We start from the raw sequence: 17854 nt of genomic DNA on the forward strand, positions 1-17854 counted from the left end.
TTCTGCTCATTGGAGTTCAATGGTAAACAGTGGAGGGCTAACTGAACATCCACAGATGAGTGCCCTCTGCCTTGGCCCTTGATGGCCACATAACCGAGTCCTGGCCATCAAGATCTATACAGATGTCTACTGGGGCTTTCTGGGAAAGACGGTGGTGCCATGCTTTCCCTTCTGTCTTAAACATGGGTGGGATGTCTGGAGCCATGGCAGCCATTTTGCCATCAAGGAAAGGCCACGAAGATCACAGAGACCAGGCTTTGACTGACAGGACAAAGCTACTGATGTAATGGGAGAAGCCACCACCTTCCAGAATTCTTGCTGTGTGTGAAACACAGAGGGCATTTGCATAAGCCCCTTTAGTTGGGATTTCGGGTCCTTGCATTCAGACGTTTTGCTCACTGATTCAAGACTGTGACGGGGATGCAAGGCACAGTCAGAAATGCACCCTGGGCTTTAGGGAAATGGGCTTTGGAGAAAAACCAAATAGTGATAGTCCCTCCACAGAGGCTTTGAAAAGGAAGGATGCTCAGGGGGGATGTGAGGGTCTCTGAAAAGGATCCCAGAAAAGGATCTCAGGAGGAACAGAGGAAGAGGCACCATAAAGAACTCAGGCAGCTGCAGGGACCCTCCCAAGGAGCTCTGATCCCAAAGTCATGCGCAGGAGATGGAAGGAGGTGTCATCACCAAGGATGAGTCCCAAAATGGGAAGTTTATGAGGATGAAGCCCTACAGGAACAATGAAGCCTCCCTGAACAATCCACAGGTGGCCTCAGGACATAGGCTTGGCTCTGGGCACCAGGCATCCCAAACAGCAGGGCCTTGGACAAGGCTGGACAAGCTAGAAGTTTGTTTGCCTTTCGTATGAAATCCTCAGCTGAGGTGGCCCGCCTGTTTCATGCAGCCTTCAGCGGCCCAGGCCCCTCTCATAATGCCCTGACATCCTAGGGCACCACCTTCCGCGGCCACGTCCCAGATGGCGATCACCACAGCTTCATGCCTGCCAGGGGGGAACGGAGGAGGGGCCGGCCCTGTGGTTTCTCTTAAAGACCAGATGCAAGTTGTATAAATGGCTTGGCTGCTGCGGGGTCACTTGGCCTCCCTGCCAGGGAAGCAGGAAGTGAAGTTTTTCCCTGGTGGCGATGGCATCTTCTAAACGCCATCTTTCCAAGGAGGACTGCTGGCTCTGCGACGGTATGAGGAATCTGAGGTCCAGAAAGGGTGTCACAGCAGGTAACAGTCCGGGCCTGCCTGACATCGAAGCCTGAGACCTCCCCCGCCTCCCCTCCATGTCCTGCAGCTTCTCCTGGAGGCTGAGACCCAAGCCCTTGGTGGCCCTCCCTGCCCCAAGCTCACAGTGGCCTGAACCCAGGGCCCCTGTGAAGTCCTCTGACACCACGTGTGTGGGGGAGGGGGTGCTGAGTTCCAAGCTGAGGCTGAGAAGACCTCAGCGGAGGGCCAGGGGCAGGCCTCAGCACGCGGCACCTCTTCTTGGGGCTCTCCGAGGCCTGCCCTATGGCCCCCATCCCAGTCTTGTCCAGCTTGGCATCTGGTTTTATTTTCTTTATAGTAATCATGACCATGTGAAATTATTACTTATAGTTTGCTCCTTGGTTATCATGCGCTTTCTTTAAGTAGATCATGAGTGCCTTGTCTCCCATCTCTTGCTGTGTCCCTTGCATCTGGAACTCTCCCAGGAGCTCCTCGTGAGAAGCCTAATCAAGCGAGGGGCATGGGGCATGCCCTGGGTTCATCCTTGTTTTCGCCCTCCCACCCCCAGCCTGGTCTCACACACACACACCGGAGGGGCCAGGGGCCCAGGGAGGGTTGCTGCTCAGTGGGAAGGAGGAATCAAGTACAAGGGCACTATCTGTCTCACAGCGGGTGTGTGTGTGTGTGTGCGCACAAAGCAGGGGCCCTGTGTCCCCCCGAGACGGCATGTGCAAGAAAGGGAAAGGGCTTCTTCCTGGGACTGAGATAAAGTCCTTGGGTGGCAAGAGAAACAAAGAGTCTGGTAGTTTCCCTGACCTTGGAGGAGAACCTTGCTCCCTGGGGGTCAGAGGGGGCTTCTATATGGCACAGGTGAGCTTCCCCCACAATAAGAGCTAAGGAGGGGCCCCCTCTATGTAATTCAGGTTTGAGCTCCTGACCTGCATTGTCAGAAGCTCAGGGAGTGCTCTCCCTGGACCACCGCACAGCTCCTACTCACCCTTTAACCTTTAACCCCTGACAAAGGCCCACTCCTCTGGCTGGGCCATCGCCGGCCCATCTGCCACCCTCATCCTTCCTCTACTGTGGCTGGATCTCAGGGACTTCACAGCCCCCACCCCCCCGCCCAGCTCTGGCCATCCAAGTCCCCCCGCCTGGGGCGGGGAGCGGGGCCTGCTACCTGCTTGTTCAGGAACAGGTCCCTTCCCAGCAGGCACTCGTCCCTGCTCAGCAGGACCCCGTCCCGAGTCTGCGGTTCTCTTCGGCAGCAGGCCTCGGGCACCTCGTCGCTGTCCAGAGTCAGCAGTCGGAAAACTGACGCAAACCGGAAGTCTTCAGGCCCATTGACGCCACAACAGCCGAACTAGGAGGAGAGCGAAGGGAAGAGTCTGGGGGGTGGGAGCTGGGCCCCGGGGGCAGAGGTGGACAGATGGCCTCCCCCAAGGCCACCATAAGGCAAGGTGGTGGAGCGGAGTCAAGATTCAGCTAGGGGTTGGCTCCCTCTTCTCCTCCTGTGTGACCCCGGGAAAGTCGCTCAACCTCTCTGAGCCTCCGGTGTCCTCCTGTGTAAAACGGGGATGGTGGTGACAATTCCCGCCTCCCCGGGCCTTAGCGCCCACTAAACAGTGGCTGTGATTACCCTCACTGACAATGACAGAGGACTAGGGTCAGGGATAGCAAACAGGTTTCAGCCGGAGTTTGGACTGTTGTTCGATGGGCCTTTAATGACGGCCCAGAATGCTGGGTGGATGGTGATTCCCAGGCCCAGGCTGGGCTCAGCGGGCCAGCCCTGACTGGTTAGTGATGTCTGGCGCAGGCACACGAGCCAAGCGGGCTCCGGAGGCCAGACGTTTGCTGCACCTGGCCTCGGGGCTTTGAAGGCTCACGGCATCCCTGGGCGGCGGGGTGGGGGGGAGGGGGGGGGCGGTCACTCACTGTGATCATGACCGAGTTCCAGGTAGCAGAGAAGACATCGGTGTCGTTGTTGCCCTGATAGTGCTTGGTGAGCTCCTTGGTGAAGAACTCGCGGGTGAGCTGCAGGAAGAGGCAGAGGGCGGTGTGAGACCCCCACGCCCCCCAGCAGCGTGGGGCAGCCCCCACCCTGGCCTGGTCTCTTCAGCTAGCTGCTTCTGGAGGGAGGCAAGGCCCCAGGGCCCCAGGGCTGGGCATTCTCCTAAACCACTCACTTGGGGTGGCCCCTGAGTCCCCACTCCAGGGCCTGTGGCCTCCCCTTACTGGATCACCGGCAGGAAGAGGAAGTCTACCCACACACCCCTCGGTGAGCCTGAGGCCGGGGCACGCACGGAAGCTCTCTCAGCCCTGCAGCTCTTCTCAGAAGCAGGGTTTATCCAGGTGGGGGGCTTGCTCCTAGCCCCACTCCCTCTCCCCGAGCTGCTCATCAGAGCCAGGGGGTACCCCGGGTCCCCGGCCCTGAAGAAGTCACGGTGTGGAGCGGGGAGTCTGCAGATCCAGTTTGTAGACGTGTCCTTGGAAGGTGCTCCTGCCCTCACAATATTCTCCCCAGGCCTCACCACCGTTCTCCCCGCTGTAGTGAAAGGACAGGGCCCTGCATAGTGCCCAGCTGCAGACTCCATTCTCTGCCCACAGAGCGGCTGCCTCTTCCCCTCTGTCCACGGCTTGCCTTCCTGCTCCCCCAGACCAGCTTGTGTCTCCGGACCCCTCACGCCTCTCTTTCCCTCCCCCTCCTGCTTCCAGGCCCCCTGTGGCTGCCGTGCCTAGCTCCTACAGACTCAGGGGAGGGGGCTGGTGCCCTGGGTGGTTGGAGCTCCTGGAAAAAGTGGCTGGTGAGGGCAAGTTGCCCAAATTGGATAATGGCCAGGGCCTCCACCGAAAGGGCTCTGCTCTGTCCTCCTGCACGTCACACATCCCAGGGCTTGGGGGATAGCCTCGCTGACTATCCCCTGCCCGTCAAACGATTATGGCTGGGCACGGGGTGGAATGGAAGATTCCAGAATCAGGTGTGGGTTGTATCAGCTGCTTTGGAAGAGCAGAGACCCTAAAGGGCCCTCCGATTCTGCCCTCTGGAAAAACCCTTGCAGGAAGAGGGTCACTGGGGTGGGGGGACCATGATTTGGGCTGGAATTGCTCGCTGAGAGGCTGCCGACTCTGCGGGACCCTCTCTGAGGAGGGGAGGGGCTGGCCACGAAGGGGGGCCGGGGCACGGGGGGGCCCCCCCGCACGTACGTTCTCCCTGAAGATGAAGGCCAGGATGGCTGCCGAGAGCTCCGCCAAGAAGATGATGAGGATGAACAGGAAGAACTGCAAAGAGAAGAGGCAGGCTCATGAGCCCCAAGGGTGGCGGGAAGGGGACAGGTGACCGCTCGCTGATGCACCCGTCCGTCTGTCACGCAATTGACCCAATGTACCAATTTTATGAGACAAAGGAACCTCACTGCCATACCCCAGACATTTTTTCATAATAGGCATACCAACAATTCATCTTTGGGGGCCAGCAAGGTAAACAAACAAATATGCCTTCCGGGCAAATGGCACCCCTTCCACGATGCCCCTTGTGCAGTGTTCAGCCTGAACAACGCCACCCGGTAGCCCTGGAGGGTGATCAGTGTTGACCTGTTTGGGCCCTTTCCACGTGGAAATCCGGAGTTCCCTAGGGACCCCTGATTGGCTTTCCCCACCCTGCCCGCCCCAGCACCACCTCTCCCTGCCTGGCCCTCTCTCCTTCCCATGAGCAGTGGGGAGACGATGTTTATCTTCAGCCACAATAAAGGAGCAAGATGGGAGGGAAGGTGATGGATCCAACAACATCTGGAAACCCAGGCGCCGGAGTTTGAAATCTAACAAGACCCTTCTCTGCTCTACTCACTGCATTTCTTGATGTTCCCCAAATTTTCCACGATGCCTCCTGTCTTGGGGCCCTTGCAGGCTACCCTCCCTCTGCCAGGAAAGCTCTTCCCTTTATGAAAGCTCCTCATTTTCCAGACCAGGCTCAGCCCAGCCCCTCGCCTGGTGGTGAGAAGCCTTTCCTGGCTCCCCCTCATCACAGTGCCCCACAGAGGTGCCCGCCCAGCAGCTGCTGCACGAGCCCCCCCCCTCCCCCCGCCGGCCCCCAGATCACGAACAGAAGCACAGAGGCTGTAAGAGCACGCGTGCTGCATTCCCAGTGTCCGCCAGCAAAGACGTCGGAACAGGGCTGTCAGACGAACCAGTGAATCCAGGACTGACCCGCTCACCACAGGACCTTGTTCCCTGCCACATCTCAGACCCTGGTCAGTGTGGGCACTGCTTTGGCTGAGGGCTGTTGGCAGAAGAAACAGGAAATGACTTTGCCTTTATTATTCAGTGTTGTAGGTGCCGTTGGCATTTCCAGTCTGTGACAATCCCGGAGTCGTCAGCCCACCTGGAGACCACCAGCAGAGGACCAAATGCCCGCTGCCCACGGAGACTGGTTCCTCCACACCCTCCCAGTCACCGCGGCCGGCTGCCCTGAGACCTGCACTGGATGTGCCCAAGCTGGAAGGAGGTGGAGGGTCCTGGGCTCAGCATCAGGCCAACTCAGCCTCTTTGTCCCTTCTTGTGGCTTGAAAAACCCCTTTGAGCCTCAGTTTCCTTGTCAGTAAAATGGGGATGCTAACATCCACTCCTGGGATCATCATGGGGAATCATGAAATAATGGATGTAAAAGTCTCTCTATGTCGTCAGAGGGCTGAGCAAAGCTTGTCGTCGAGGGCCTTACAAGTGTAGAAGGACCGTGGAAGCCAGCTCACGCGTGAGCCTCGGAGGGCCTGGCTGTCAGGGGTTCGCTCAGAGCGTTTCCTGCAGACATCCGTTGCTGTTGGCAACGCCCCTGGGTAGCCCTCCCCTGGATCGCATCTCTCCCAGTCAGAAGGTTTCTGTCACTTTATCCTCATCCTGGGAAGACCCCAGTCATGTTCCCTCCCTGACTTTTCAGCTCTAACAGCGACCGCCCCACACAGGCCCTGTGGTTTCTCCAAACTGCTTGGGCTGCAGACGGAGAGCCTCGGGATGGATTTCGAGATGGTCTATCCAGGGTGCGGATGTGAAACATTCCAAGACCTGTCAACAGCTTCATTTGTTTTTTAAATGTCCAACCCCAAGGAGAATGCCTTGCATAAACACCCCTTCACCCTCATCCCTAGTGGTCATCTATCTTCAGCCACGGGCTGGCTGGTCAAGCTGCCTCCCACATGGGCTCCAGCTCAGAGAGGCTTGTTTGGCCTTAGAAGCATCATGCTGCCTCTTCTCTCTCTGCTGGAAATTGTGGCTCAGGACTGGCCTGAGGGACTCTTCTGAGCGCTGGGGGTCTGTTTCCCCAGGATTGCTAGGGTCTGGGGGGAGAGTTCCCTGCCCAGAGGGCCCCCTGTGCCCTGGGCAGGCTTGCCCTCCCCACCCCACCACGACTCCCACAGTCCATTCTGCCAACCCCACAACCCCCACTTCCACAAGAGGCCGTGCAGCCTCTCATCCCCCGTGACAGTGATGGAGGCCCCTGGCAGGGCTCCTGGCACTTCCATTTGGCCGGTGATGGATGGGCATCCGGCCCTGTTTCACATGGCCGCCATGGGACCTCCTCCCTGCCCTCTGCCCTCTTGGTGCAGTCGCCGGCAGTTCCCAGGCTCACAAAGAGAGGCCCTGGAAATGGTTTCCATCCTCAGCGAGGCGACCGAGCTGGCTCTGGCTATCGATCATAGTTGAGACAGTCATCAACTATGGATGAGACCGAGCTCACGCCGCGTGCACAGTGCGTGCTCGGTGCCCCGGGAGCGTGGGGCACTCCGGGATGATGCAGCTAAAGGGCTTTGCACGAGGCCGGCACAGCACAGAGCTGCTCAGATGGTGGCTCAGAACCAAGAGGCAGGCACGGCTGTCCCGAGGGCAAGTGCTGGTGTGGGCAAGTCCCGAGAAAGTCATGCCGGCTATCCTCTATTGCAAGCTTACCACTGAGGCGCCATGGATCGTTCGCGGCTCCTTCCTTGGGGTGCTTTGGGCAGCCTGGTGAAGCAGTTGCGGTTGCCATCAACCCTTCCAGCTTACCCGGGGGGAGCCGGGGACCCGGAGAGGGTAACACACCCATAAGAGCCTCCAGGTCTGAAGACTTTCAGATTGCCCATAGGGTCTCTTGTGGACCAACCTAATTCTTTTAGTTTCATGTTTATCAAGTGCTTGCCTGTGCTGGGAATGGAGTTAAGCCAGATGCACATTTTTACCTTGAGCTGTGATTACAATACTGTGGCTGGGAAAGCAGTATCCTCATCTCCATTTTACAAAGGAGGAGCCTAGGTTCAGAGAGGTTAAGTAACTGCTCTCAGGTCACACAGCCAGGAAGTAGCAGAGCAGAGATTAGAACCAAGACTTTTCTGACTCCAAAGCCCATGCTCTTGCCACGCTTCTAAGACCACCTCCTCTCTGTCCCTTTATTCCAGGGCTATTCATTGAGTGCCTACTGTGTACCAGGCACTCTGCTAGGTCCTGGCAAACTCATATACACAAGGCAGATGTGGTCCCCATTGTCATGCAGTTTACGTTGAGCGGAGGTTCCTGATTGCCGAGATGAAATTCAAGAACCAGCCTAGTAACTCACTGAAGGAGAAAGTAGGGCTCTCCAGAGGGAGGGGGTCTGCAGATCTCCTTGCCATTGTCCCCTCCTGGAGCAGGGTTTCCCCAAGCCCTAGATGCCACTTCTGCCCACTGACCTTCTCCAGCACGAAATATCTTCCTCTTGCTTAACAGGGTTATCGCTGGTTATTTGGAGAAGCTCCCCCTGGACGCGGCCACGGGGCTTGTCCTGATGCCTCCGGCCTCCCGGGGCTTCCCCTCATGGGGCGGGGCCTTTCCCAGGGGTTTTAAGTTAATCTCACCTCATCCCATTTGCCGAAGGACACATTTGCCAGTAATTCCCGAACATCAAACGTTCACCACTTTGCTTCGGATGGAAAAATTAACAAAGGGATGGAAACTGCTATTTTGCCTCCTCGCAAACATTTCCAGACTTTTCTAGTCCATCTGCCTATGGGCACCTCTACTTTCAGTTCTCGTTTCTAATAAATGTTTACCAAATTTACATACTTTATGTGCCATTCAGCTCATTTATCTCCTCTAAATACACGCATCTCCTTTTGCTGTTCTCCTTTCCAATTTAGCATGCCTTTGTCATAAAATATTAAAAAAATTTTGTATCTTTAAAATAAATAGATTAAAAACATTCTGCGAATGACTCCTAGGCAAGCAACCACGAAAAAGGGATGCCACAAAAGGCCCATTATAGGCTGACATTATCCTATTGTATTTGAAAAGGCTGTAAAATTGATCGACAGGAGTGTTTGGAAACTGTATCTTTAGAAAAATTAATCATTAGGTGATGTGGTCATTAGGCTCATTGATCGGCTGAGGGTGATGGGGCCCTGGGGTTTTAGCCTCAGAGTGGGGGTTGGGGAGGGGATGCTCTGTTACCCCCACCCCAGGCCTCCCAATCGGCTGAGGTGGCCAAAGTCACTCCCTCTTGGTCCTGTTCGTGACGAGTCTTCTCTTCCTCCCCAGAAGGTTGAGGAACAGGGTCGTCAGGCTTCTCGAGGGACCCTGGAGGCTACCACGGGTAAGACATGGTGCCCCTCCTCAGCAGGAACCACCACACGGCCAGTCCAGGTCAGAAAGAGAAGCAGTTCTTGTATTTTGAGGTCATGTATCTTTTTGAAAACTTTCCAGAAGCTGTGGCATCTCTCCCCAGAAACATACATGTTCACACAGCAAAACACATGCAAACACATATGTATAGGCACACACCACACACACCACACACACACACCACACACACAATACACAACACACACAACACACACACAATACACAACACACACACAACACACACAACACACACACACCCAACACACACCCAACACACACACAACACACACAACACACACACAACACCCAACACACACACAACACACACAACACACACAACACCCAACACACACCCAACACACACACAACACACACAACACACATACACACCACACAACACACACAACACACACACAACACACACAACACACACAACACACAACACACACAACACACACAATACACAACACACACACAACACACACAACACACACACACCCAACACACACCCAACACACACACAACACACACACAACACCCAACACACACACAACACACACAACACCCAACACACACACAACACACACACAACACACACAACACACATACACACCACACAACACACACAACACACACACAACACACACAACACACACAACACACAACACACACAACATACACAATACACAACACACAACACACACAACACACACAATACACAACACACAACACACACAACACACAACACACACAACACACACACAATACACAACACACACACACAACACACACAACACACACACAACACACACACACACACACTAGGCCCTAATGTAATATTTTGCACATAATTTTAGGTGAATTTCAGACATGTGAGTCCATTTTAGGTTAGGAGCCTCTTGACTAGCCCTGGTCTGAGACACAGGGAGCCTGGGTCCAAGAGTCCCCTGCCTGTGACTTGCACTGAGACCTCAGGCTAATAGGCACTGGGCTTCAGAGAGGGGAGGAGAGGGGAGGGATGAGAGGAGAGGGAGAAGGAGGAGGGGAGAGGACACAGGGAAAGTAGGGAGAGAGGAGCAGAGACTAGGAGAGCTCAGGAGAAGGATAAGGAGAGGCAGCAGGAATAGAAAGCAGGAGATAAGAGGCAGAGAGACGGAGGCAGAGAAAACAAGAAAAGAAAGGGATGAACGTAGGTAGGTCTCCTAGATCTTGAGACTAATGGAGAGAAAAGGGAGGAAGGAGAAGGTGGCGGAAGAGAGGGGTGGAAGGGGTACTTTAAGGTTCTAAGGGAGCTCAGCTCTCCCTCGGTGGGCTGGGGCGAATCTCAGGTGGTCCCTAGGTCTTGGTTTTCTCCACAGGGACCATGTACCCATCCAGTGGCAGGCTCAGAGGCTGCCGGTTTGTGGGGAGGACTCTCAAGGCCCCCAGCCTGCTCCCAGCGCAGCGCCCCGGCCTGGCCTCCTGTCTTGGCTTCAGAGATGAGACCCCGGGGGGCTGAGGCAAAGCGGGGAAAAGAGGGGTTGGCGTGACCTGGGACCCACATCCCAGCTCCTTTTAAAGTACCCGTGGGCTCCCAAGCCTGCGTCGCCCCGGCTGGCACTGTAGAGGGCTTTCCGCCAGGGGGCGCCCGCAGGTTTCTTTGTTTCTCCTCAAATGCGAGGTTCGCAGTGTGCAGGCTGCTGAAGGCCAAAAGGGACCCCGGCTCCCGGGTCACACATTTCACAGCTGATTTCACTTCCTGTCTGGGATGTGGGGAATCTCACCGTGACACGAACGGGGGCCGTACGGCCTGTTCTAATCTGGGGAGGAGGCATGGTGCCAGATCTCTCCCTCCCAAAGCCACGGGAGCCAACGCACTGCAAGACAGTCCTCCCGCTGAGCCGCCCACGCGTCCGGGATTGCTCGACTCCCGACCCCTCCACCCACTCCCCCACGAGGAGCATCTGCACGTTGACCCACCCACACACACTCTTCCCTAAGCAGGGCTGTCTTCACCTGGCCCTGTAGCGCGACTGGGCTCCAGCTAGAAGCTCTCCAAGCCCTGGGCGCCCACAGGACCTCACTGGGGTGGGAGACCCACCCACCAAGTCCAGGAACATAGGCAGAGGCCCAAAGGACCCAGCCCACGGGAATACGGAAGGTCAGAGAAACAGAGCATCCGCTGGTGGCCTCATTTGGTGCCAACCTCCAGCTAAGCTGCCCCTTGTTTAACAAGCCAAGATGCCAAAGCTCAGGGAGGCTAAGACACCAGACCAAAGTCACATCATTAGTTAGGGGACAGAGCAGGGTGCACCTGAAACCCAGGCCTGCCCACTGCCCTCTCATCCCCCTGGGCCTCCCACCGCCCACGTGCCTGTCCACCAGGGCCACTCCTGGAGGACAGCCTAGCTCGCTGGCTCAGACCTGGGTGTGACCGCGGAGGGCCCTGCAGTGTAGACACAGGCCCCCCGCCCCCACTCTGCCCCCGGGGGCACCCACAGGTGGGGTGGGGGTGGGGCTACTCACAAACAGCAGCAGGCACTTGTTCTCACGGACGGCCCCACAGCAGCCCAGGAAGCCGAGCAGAAAAAGCAGGCCGCCCATGGCCAGGAGGATGTAGGCGCCCGTGATAAGCAGGGGGTTGGCGGCCACGATCTCCCGGAAGCCGGTGGGGTCCACCATGACCCAGATGCCGATGCCCAGCAGGCAGGCCCCACCCAGCTGCTCTCAGGGTCGGTCGGGAGCGGGGAGAAGAAAGAGGCAGACAGGGGGGTTAGACGCTCCACACACACACACACCATCTCCCCTGAGTCAGAACAAAACAGTTTGGCCTCATCCAGATTTGACTGGGGTGAAGTGTCTGAAATCCCTGTGTAGTGGGAGGATCAGAGGTCCCCCGAGGTCCCCCAGAGGCACGAGCCAGCAATGCCAGGCTGTGGCTAAGAGCAAACTGGTGAGCTTTGGGTGTCTGAGAGGGGTCTGTAAGCTGGTGGGCAGAACTGCAAGGCTTGGGGCTCGGAGCAGGAGACAATATTCTTAGGTACAGGGGTAGGGGCAGAGGGGCGGCGGAGAGGCCGGAAGGACCCAGCATTGGTTGGAGAGAAAGGGAAGGCCAACAGGGACTGCTGATGACAGAGTGCCCATGGTCACCCTGTGCTGGACACTGCCTTTCCCCTCCGTCCCTTACAAAGCTCTGGTAAAAGCTACCTCCTCATTGCTCTTAAGGTTTTGGGGTTCAACAATTGTGTGCTGAAGGCTCCTTCAAGGGCTCAGACTGAGCTGCCCAAGGGGACATAGCCCCATTGCAGGTGGGGACACTAGAGCTGGCCACCTGAGCGCTCAGGGCCTCTGTGCTTTCAAGTACAGAATCCACAGGCTGAATGCGGCTGGAGCTAAGCTAGCCAGTGCGGCCACATTCCAGGCACTTCCTAATAAACCAATCTTGCTTAGTTTTCAAAAAACCTGTTGAGGTAGGTAATGAAGGGATGAAGATACTGAGGTTCAGAGAGGTGAAATGTGTTTCTGATCACACAGCGGGTAAGATGCAGAGCCGGCTTTGGGTTCAGATTACATCAGGTGGTCACAGCAGCTCAGCCCAGCCAGCTCGGAGGCGTGCAACTGCACTGGGTTGAGTGGGGCTGTCTGGGCTGCCCTCTTCTCCTTCCCCTCCTTCTCTCCCACCCTCCACCAGGGGTCGGATCCCCAGGCAGCAGCCAGGATGAAGGCCCCTACCCTTTGTACAAAACATCTCCCCTGTGACCACGGGCTCTGTGGAGTGGGGCGGGCACCATTGGCGGCCTCTCGTCTGGGAAATTCTGGCTGGCTGGGGAGATTTGCTTCTGGCACTGGCCCCTGTCCTGCCCCCAGGACTCAGCCCGGTGTGACTATTTCTCAGCCACGGTCTGTTCTGCCCACCCAGCAGAGGCCTAGGGAGATCCCAGGCACGCTCCAGCAATACTTACAAATATGAAGAAATTGAAAACAAACATCAGATACTTCATGCAGCTGAGACAGTCGCCTTCCATGGTGTTCTACCTACAAGACAGCAAGCCCCTCAGTTTCCCTGCTGGGGGACCCCACCTAGAACGAACCCTTGCCCCTCCCCCGTGGGGCTTCCCCGTGGTCAGCCCTGCCCTTGCAGCCCAGATGGTGGAGGAAGAGGGAGACCGGTAACAATTACCTCTCTCGGAGGTAGCTTTTTACCTCGTGGGGCCAGAGTGAGGAGTGAGAACTCGGGGAAGCAAACCTGCCTGGGTTCAAGCCCAGTTCTACCGTCCGTTTGCTGTGTGGCCTTGGGCAAATCACTCTACCTCTCTGAATCTTGTTCTTTCCAACCTGAGAAAGGAGATTAAAAACAGAAGCTTCCTCCCAGCCGTATTGTGAGGATTCACGGAAATAATGCAGTAACATGCTTAGAACGATGTCCAGCAGGTGGCAAGTGTTCAGCAGGGCTGCCTCGAGACAGGGCTTGATTGCAGAGGTGAGCCTTCCATTGGGCAGACGAGCCACCCAGGCTCAGAGCCTTCAGGAACTTGCCAAGGTCATGGAGCAGGATCAGAATCCGGGCCTCACAAACTTCCTGCCGCCCCACACGCCCTCCTGCTTGTAGGACAGCCCAGGGCTATTCCATGGTGCCAATGGACGAGTGTCACAGGGGAAAGGGGGGGCGGGCACCTACCTAGGGGCCCAAGCCCCCTTCCCGAGGCCAGACCCTCCCCACGCCCTGACTACCTCCATAGTGAGACCTATGGCATCCCACCTACCTAAGGAGCCTTCCCCGTCTCTGCCTAAAAGTATGCCCCTGGTAGCGAGTCTCTGCATACTATTCTGTTCAGCCAACATTTACTGTGTATCGACTGGGTGCCACGAACTGGGGCTTGAAGCCAATAAGATGCAGCCCTTCCGCATCCCCAGGGGAAGCAGACAGCAGCATCTGCTCTCACGAGTCAGACCTCAAGCACACGGTCACGTCCATATTCAGTAGTCAGTATTGCCATACTTTCTTCATGACGGCCCGGGGAGCGACTTGGGGCAGGGGTCAGAGGTCCATGGGACAGGTGAGGAAACCAGGCTCACGATGAAAATAGCCTGGCCAACCTCCCCCAGCTGGTAAGGGCCACGGCTGCAGCTCAGCCTGGCCTGAGTCCCTCTCCAGGTGACCCCAGCAGGTGGTCTGCGCTTCCGTGACAGGACGTGGTGCAAAGGGTCCTGGGAGTATGTGTTGGACGTGGTCGAGTGTAGGGAAGCTGGTGCTTGGTTACTTTCCACGGTTTCCCATCCTCCCTCGGGAGAGAGCTGGGCTCAGTTTGTGGCAAGGCGTAAGTGATTATCAGAGAGATTGAGGGATTTGCCCAGGGCCACAGAGCGTGTAGGAAGCAATGCTAAGATCTAACACCAAAGCCCATGCACTGTGCCTGGTACACGGTGGGCACTCAGCAAATCTGCGCCGTCCCCACCCCAGACCATAACCCGATGCCCTCCCCGGCAAGGAAGGCCTCATAGTCTAAGGAACAAAGGGGCCAGGGCTATGCTCGCCTCCCGCACTCCTGGCTCATTCCACTTGGAGATGACAGGACCAGCCCCGCGCAGCATTTTGGTCAAGGCTAGAGGGTTTTTAAAAGTGCATTTGAATCCATGGGGAGAAAAGCACAGGCAGAACCCGCTGCTGGGGAAGGGCGTGCAGGAAAGGCTGGTGCCTCTCATCTCCTCTTCTTGTGGTTTTTGCTAGTGTGCCAAGCATTGACCTTGGCACTGGGCAGTGGCCATGGCACCACCCGGGCATCTGGGAGTCCATGAGGAAGGTGCTGGGTCAGGCAGCCAAGGGCCCTGGGGCCCGAGGGCTTCCCTCCTTACATGGCCTGGCTCCTGCTGGCTGCTCGGCTTGGCTGATTGAGCAGGGGACACCCAGGCAGGGCACAGAGTACCCAAGCCAGATGCGCTTTCTTATTTTATTGGGTGGCAGAAACCAAAGCATCAGACCACACAGTGATGAATACAAAGCCACTCCAAAAGAAAATCAGGGAGTGAACTTGAACCGAGGGCTCCAGGCTCAAAGCCTTTGTCCTTCCGAAGGTGCCTGGCCCAAGGGCTTTTGTTAGATTGGGTGAGAGGAGAAGGGGAACACAGGGTTCCTGGGGTCACCTGACTGGTCGCCACCCCTGGGAATAATAACATTGAGCATTTAGTAGGTGCAGGGCTCCATCCTCGGCACTAGACATGTATTAAGTCACAAAAACCTATGAGATAAGTACAATCATCATCCCAATTTTCTAGAGAAGGAAACTGAGGCAGAGAAAGGCTAGGCAACTTGCCTGAGGTTGCAGCTGGTGAGTGGTGAGGCCGAGATTTGAACCCAGGCAGTCTAATTTGGAAGAACAAAGGAGAGAGAGAGAGAGAGAGAGAGTGTGTGTGTGTGTGTGTGTGTGTGTGACTCTTCTTTCCTTCACTGAGCTGTGGCCTGAGTTTATGAAATGTCATCTGCCTCCAAAGCTAGAATCTGGTGACACCATCCACTCCGTCTCAGGGATCCTTCAAGTGCCTCCAGCCTCAGTCCCGCTCCCAGCCTCCTCCTCTCTCACCCAGATGTGGCCTCAGCCCTGGCCTGGGGTCTCCCTACCTCCAGCCACTCCCCTTCCAGCCAGTGCCCCCACAGGGGCCTTTCCACAAGGCACATCCAGCCACATCAGGCCCCTGCTAACCGCCTGGCCTCTACAGGAGACCAGCCACCCCTTAACCGTGGACTGCAAGGGCCTCCAAGACTCCCACGACCACCTTTTGGTATGCTTCTGCCCCATCGACATCAAAGGACAGTCCCCGGAGCTCACTTGGTGACTTGATCCCTTCTGCTCGGACTGCCTTTCTACCTCCTCCCTTCCCACTTAATTCCTGTTCATCCCTCAAGGCATCACCTCTATCCCCGACACCCTCCATCCTGTCCCTGCCTTCCCAAGAGCTCCCACGGCCACTGCTGATCTCCACCCCCGCCTCCCCCACACTGTGTAGGATTACGTCATCAGCCAGTGTTCTGGTGAGCTCCCGGAGGCGTGGGATGGCAGCTGTGCCCTCCTCCAGGGACAGAGCAGGGATTGGTACGTGGTCTGGACTGCATAAAGCCCCACCACCTAGCCAACGTTAATTAAACAGCACGGGCAGGAAGCCTGGCTCGAGGCTAAGGGCTTTGCGTGCATCGCGTCTTTGTGTCCTCGGCACCCCCAGCAGTTAAAAAGAGGGGGCTTGAGGATCCACACAAGCAGAGGGGCTCCCAACCTCCTCCTTTCCTCTCTCTGCTGTGCCCTCTCCAGAGCGAGGACAGGCCCCACGTGACTCCTTCTGATGCCCCATGTGCCTGCCTTTGTCTCCGGATCTTCTTGAGGCCGGAGAGCCTAGAGCTGCCCCGGATAGGCAGGATCAGGAGGACCTGTCCCTTCCTTTGTCCTGGGACCCAACCTCCCAGTGGGCAGTGGGAGGGCTGAGATTCGGTGGGGACCCCCAGGTCTGACCAGCTAGCTGTTTAGCCAGCCTGCCTTCTGATTGGTCCACGCCAGTGCCCACCCATTCTTTCTTGACCATCTTGACCCTCACCCTTAGCCGTGGGTCATCTCTGTCTCCTCCATCAGCCCTCAGCCCGGGCTCTCTGCCTCCGGGGCAGCTCCCCAGGATGCCATCTCCATGCCCACCTACCAGCCACACCCCTCCTCTACCTCTAGCCTTCTAGAAGCAGCATCTCACCTGCATCTAACACAGTGGTTCTGAGAACAGGCTCTGGAGTCGAACACACCTGGGCTCCAATCCTGGCTCTTCATCTTTCTACCGCTATGTCTTTGCTAAATGACCCAACCTCTGGGAGCCTCAGTTTCCTCGTCTGCAAGAATGGGCATTGGGTTGCCCACATCATCACTGTGGTGAGAAGTCAGTGACTACACTGGCCTGGAGCGGGGTGGACAGCCCTTCCCATGGCCACGCCAACCCGGCAGGTGTACGGGCCTCCCTGGGCCGCTGTGCGCCCTGAGCTCAGGACCCCAGGACAGTGGCCTGAACCCTAGGCGCTGCACTCCGGCCCCCTCTCCTTTTGGTACCAGGCCAACTCAACTCCACATGTCTGCTGAGACTCGGCGCCCTTTGGAAATGGGGACAAGGACAGGAAAGAATATTTATTCAGCACTGACTCCTTGCCAGCCACATGCCACCTCCACGAAGCCCTCTTTCAATGACCCCATGTGCCCTCTTTCAATGACCCCATGAAGAGGGAAGCACTGCCCATTGTACAGATAGGGACACTGAGGCTCAGGGAAGGGAAGCGACCTGCCCAACATCCCAGGGCTTATAAGCATGCTTCTCAGCCCACCCCAGATCCTGTGCTCCACCTGGTCTGGGGGCAGCTTTCAGGTAGAGAGAAGGGCAGAAGGAGCACTGGACTGGGAGTCCAGAGCCTGAGTCTCCTGCCCTGTGAGTCACTTCCTCTCTCTGGCCTCAGCATCTTCTTCTGCAAAATGATGGAGCAGTTTGATGACTTGTCAGTTCCTTCCATCAGGCTTGAACCAGATGGGCCTTTGGAGGGCAGAACTGCCCCACTAAGATGCTGGAAGTCTGCGAGACGCCAGGCTCTAGCGGCCCCCTCCTCGGCCCACCCAGGCAAAGCTGCTCCCCAGGGCAGGATCTGGCTTCAGCTGGCTTTGGCTTTGTAGCAATTAAGGGGCTTAATAAATACGGCAGCTCATAAACGGGCTACCTGTATTTATTACGTACCACGTTCGTTACCGATTACATCTAATGGGTAGCTTGTGGCGTGCTGGGCTCCTGGACAAATGCAGTAAAAGGAGCGTTGTCTCTGGGAAGAAGAGCCTCTGACAACCTCAAAGGTGAAGCAGGTAGAAAAATAGATGATGGGAGCTAGAGGGCAGATGGAGATCCAGAGGCCCAATTCCAGCTCCAGGGCGAGGGGTGTGAGTGGAGAGAGGGCGTTGGTTCCTGACCAAGGATCGAATCCCAGCCCTGCTAGGCTTCGCTGGTGGCTGGGGGCAAGTTCCTAAACTGCATGCATCTGAGTTTC

General features: G+C 56.7%; 1 protein-coding gene across 5 annotated transcripts in view; it reads right to left on the minus strand.

Annotated features, from left to right (window-relative positions):
- The window catches only part of TSPAN18 (tetraspanin 18), a 181901-nt gene that overhangs the window by 7076 nt on the left and 156971 nt on the right, over positions 1-17854 (minus strand). For 2 of the 5 annotated variants that reach the window (XM_064576607.1, XM_064576608.1), the window contains exons 4-8: positions 12768-12840; positions 11332-11526; positions 4411-4485; positions 3142-3240; positions 2387-2569 (exon numbers count right to left, since the gene is read on the minus strand). In XM_064576607.1, coding sequence (XP_064432677.1) covers positions 2387-2569; positions 3142-3240; positions 4411-4485; positions 11332-11526; positions 12768-12830 — 615 coding nt within the window. In that variant the 5' untranslated portion in view covers positions 12831-12840. Of the gene's footprint in view, positions 1-2386; positions 2570-3141; positions 3241-4410; positions 4486-11331; positions 11527-12767; positions 12841-13051; positions 13141-15116; positions 15138-17854 lie in introns of those variants that run through there. The other 3 variants (XM_054511975.2, XM_064576609.1, XM_064576610.1) reach the window with 3 other exon arrangements.

This window comes from Mirounga angustirostris, unplaced genomic scaffold (assembly GCF_029215605.1).
Source record: "Mirounga angustirostris isolate CCGP_5_RB_7025 unplaced genomic scaffold, mMirAng1.0.hap1 SCAF_13, whole genome shotgun sequence".
Taxonomy (NCBI): domain Eukaryota; kingdom Metazoa; phylum Chordata; class Mammalia; order Carnivora; family Phocidae; genus Mirounga; species Mirounga angustirostris.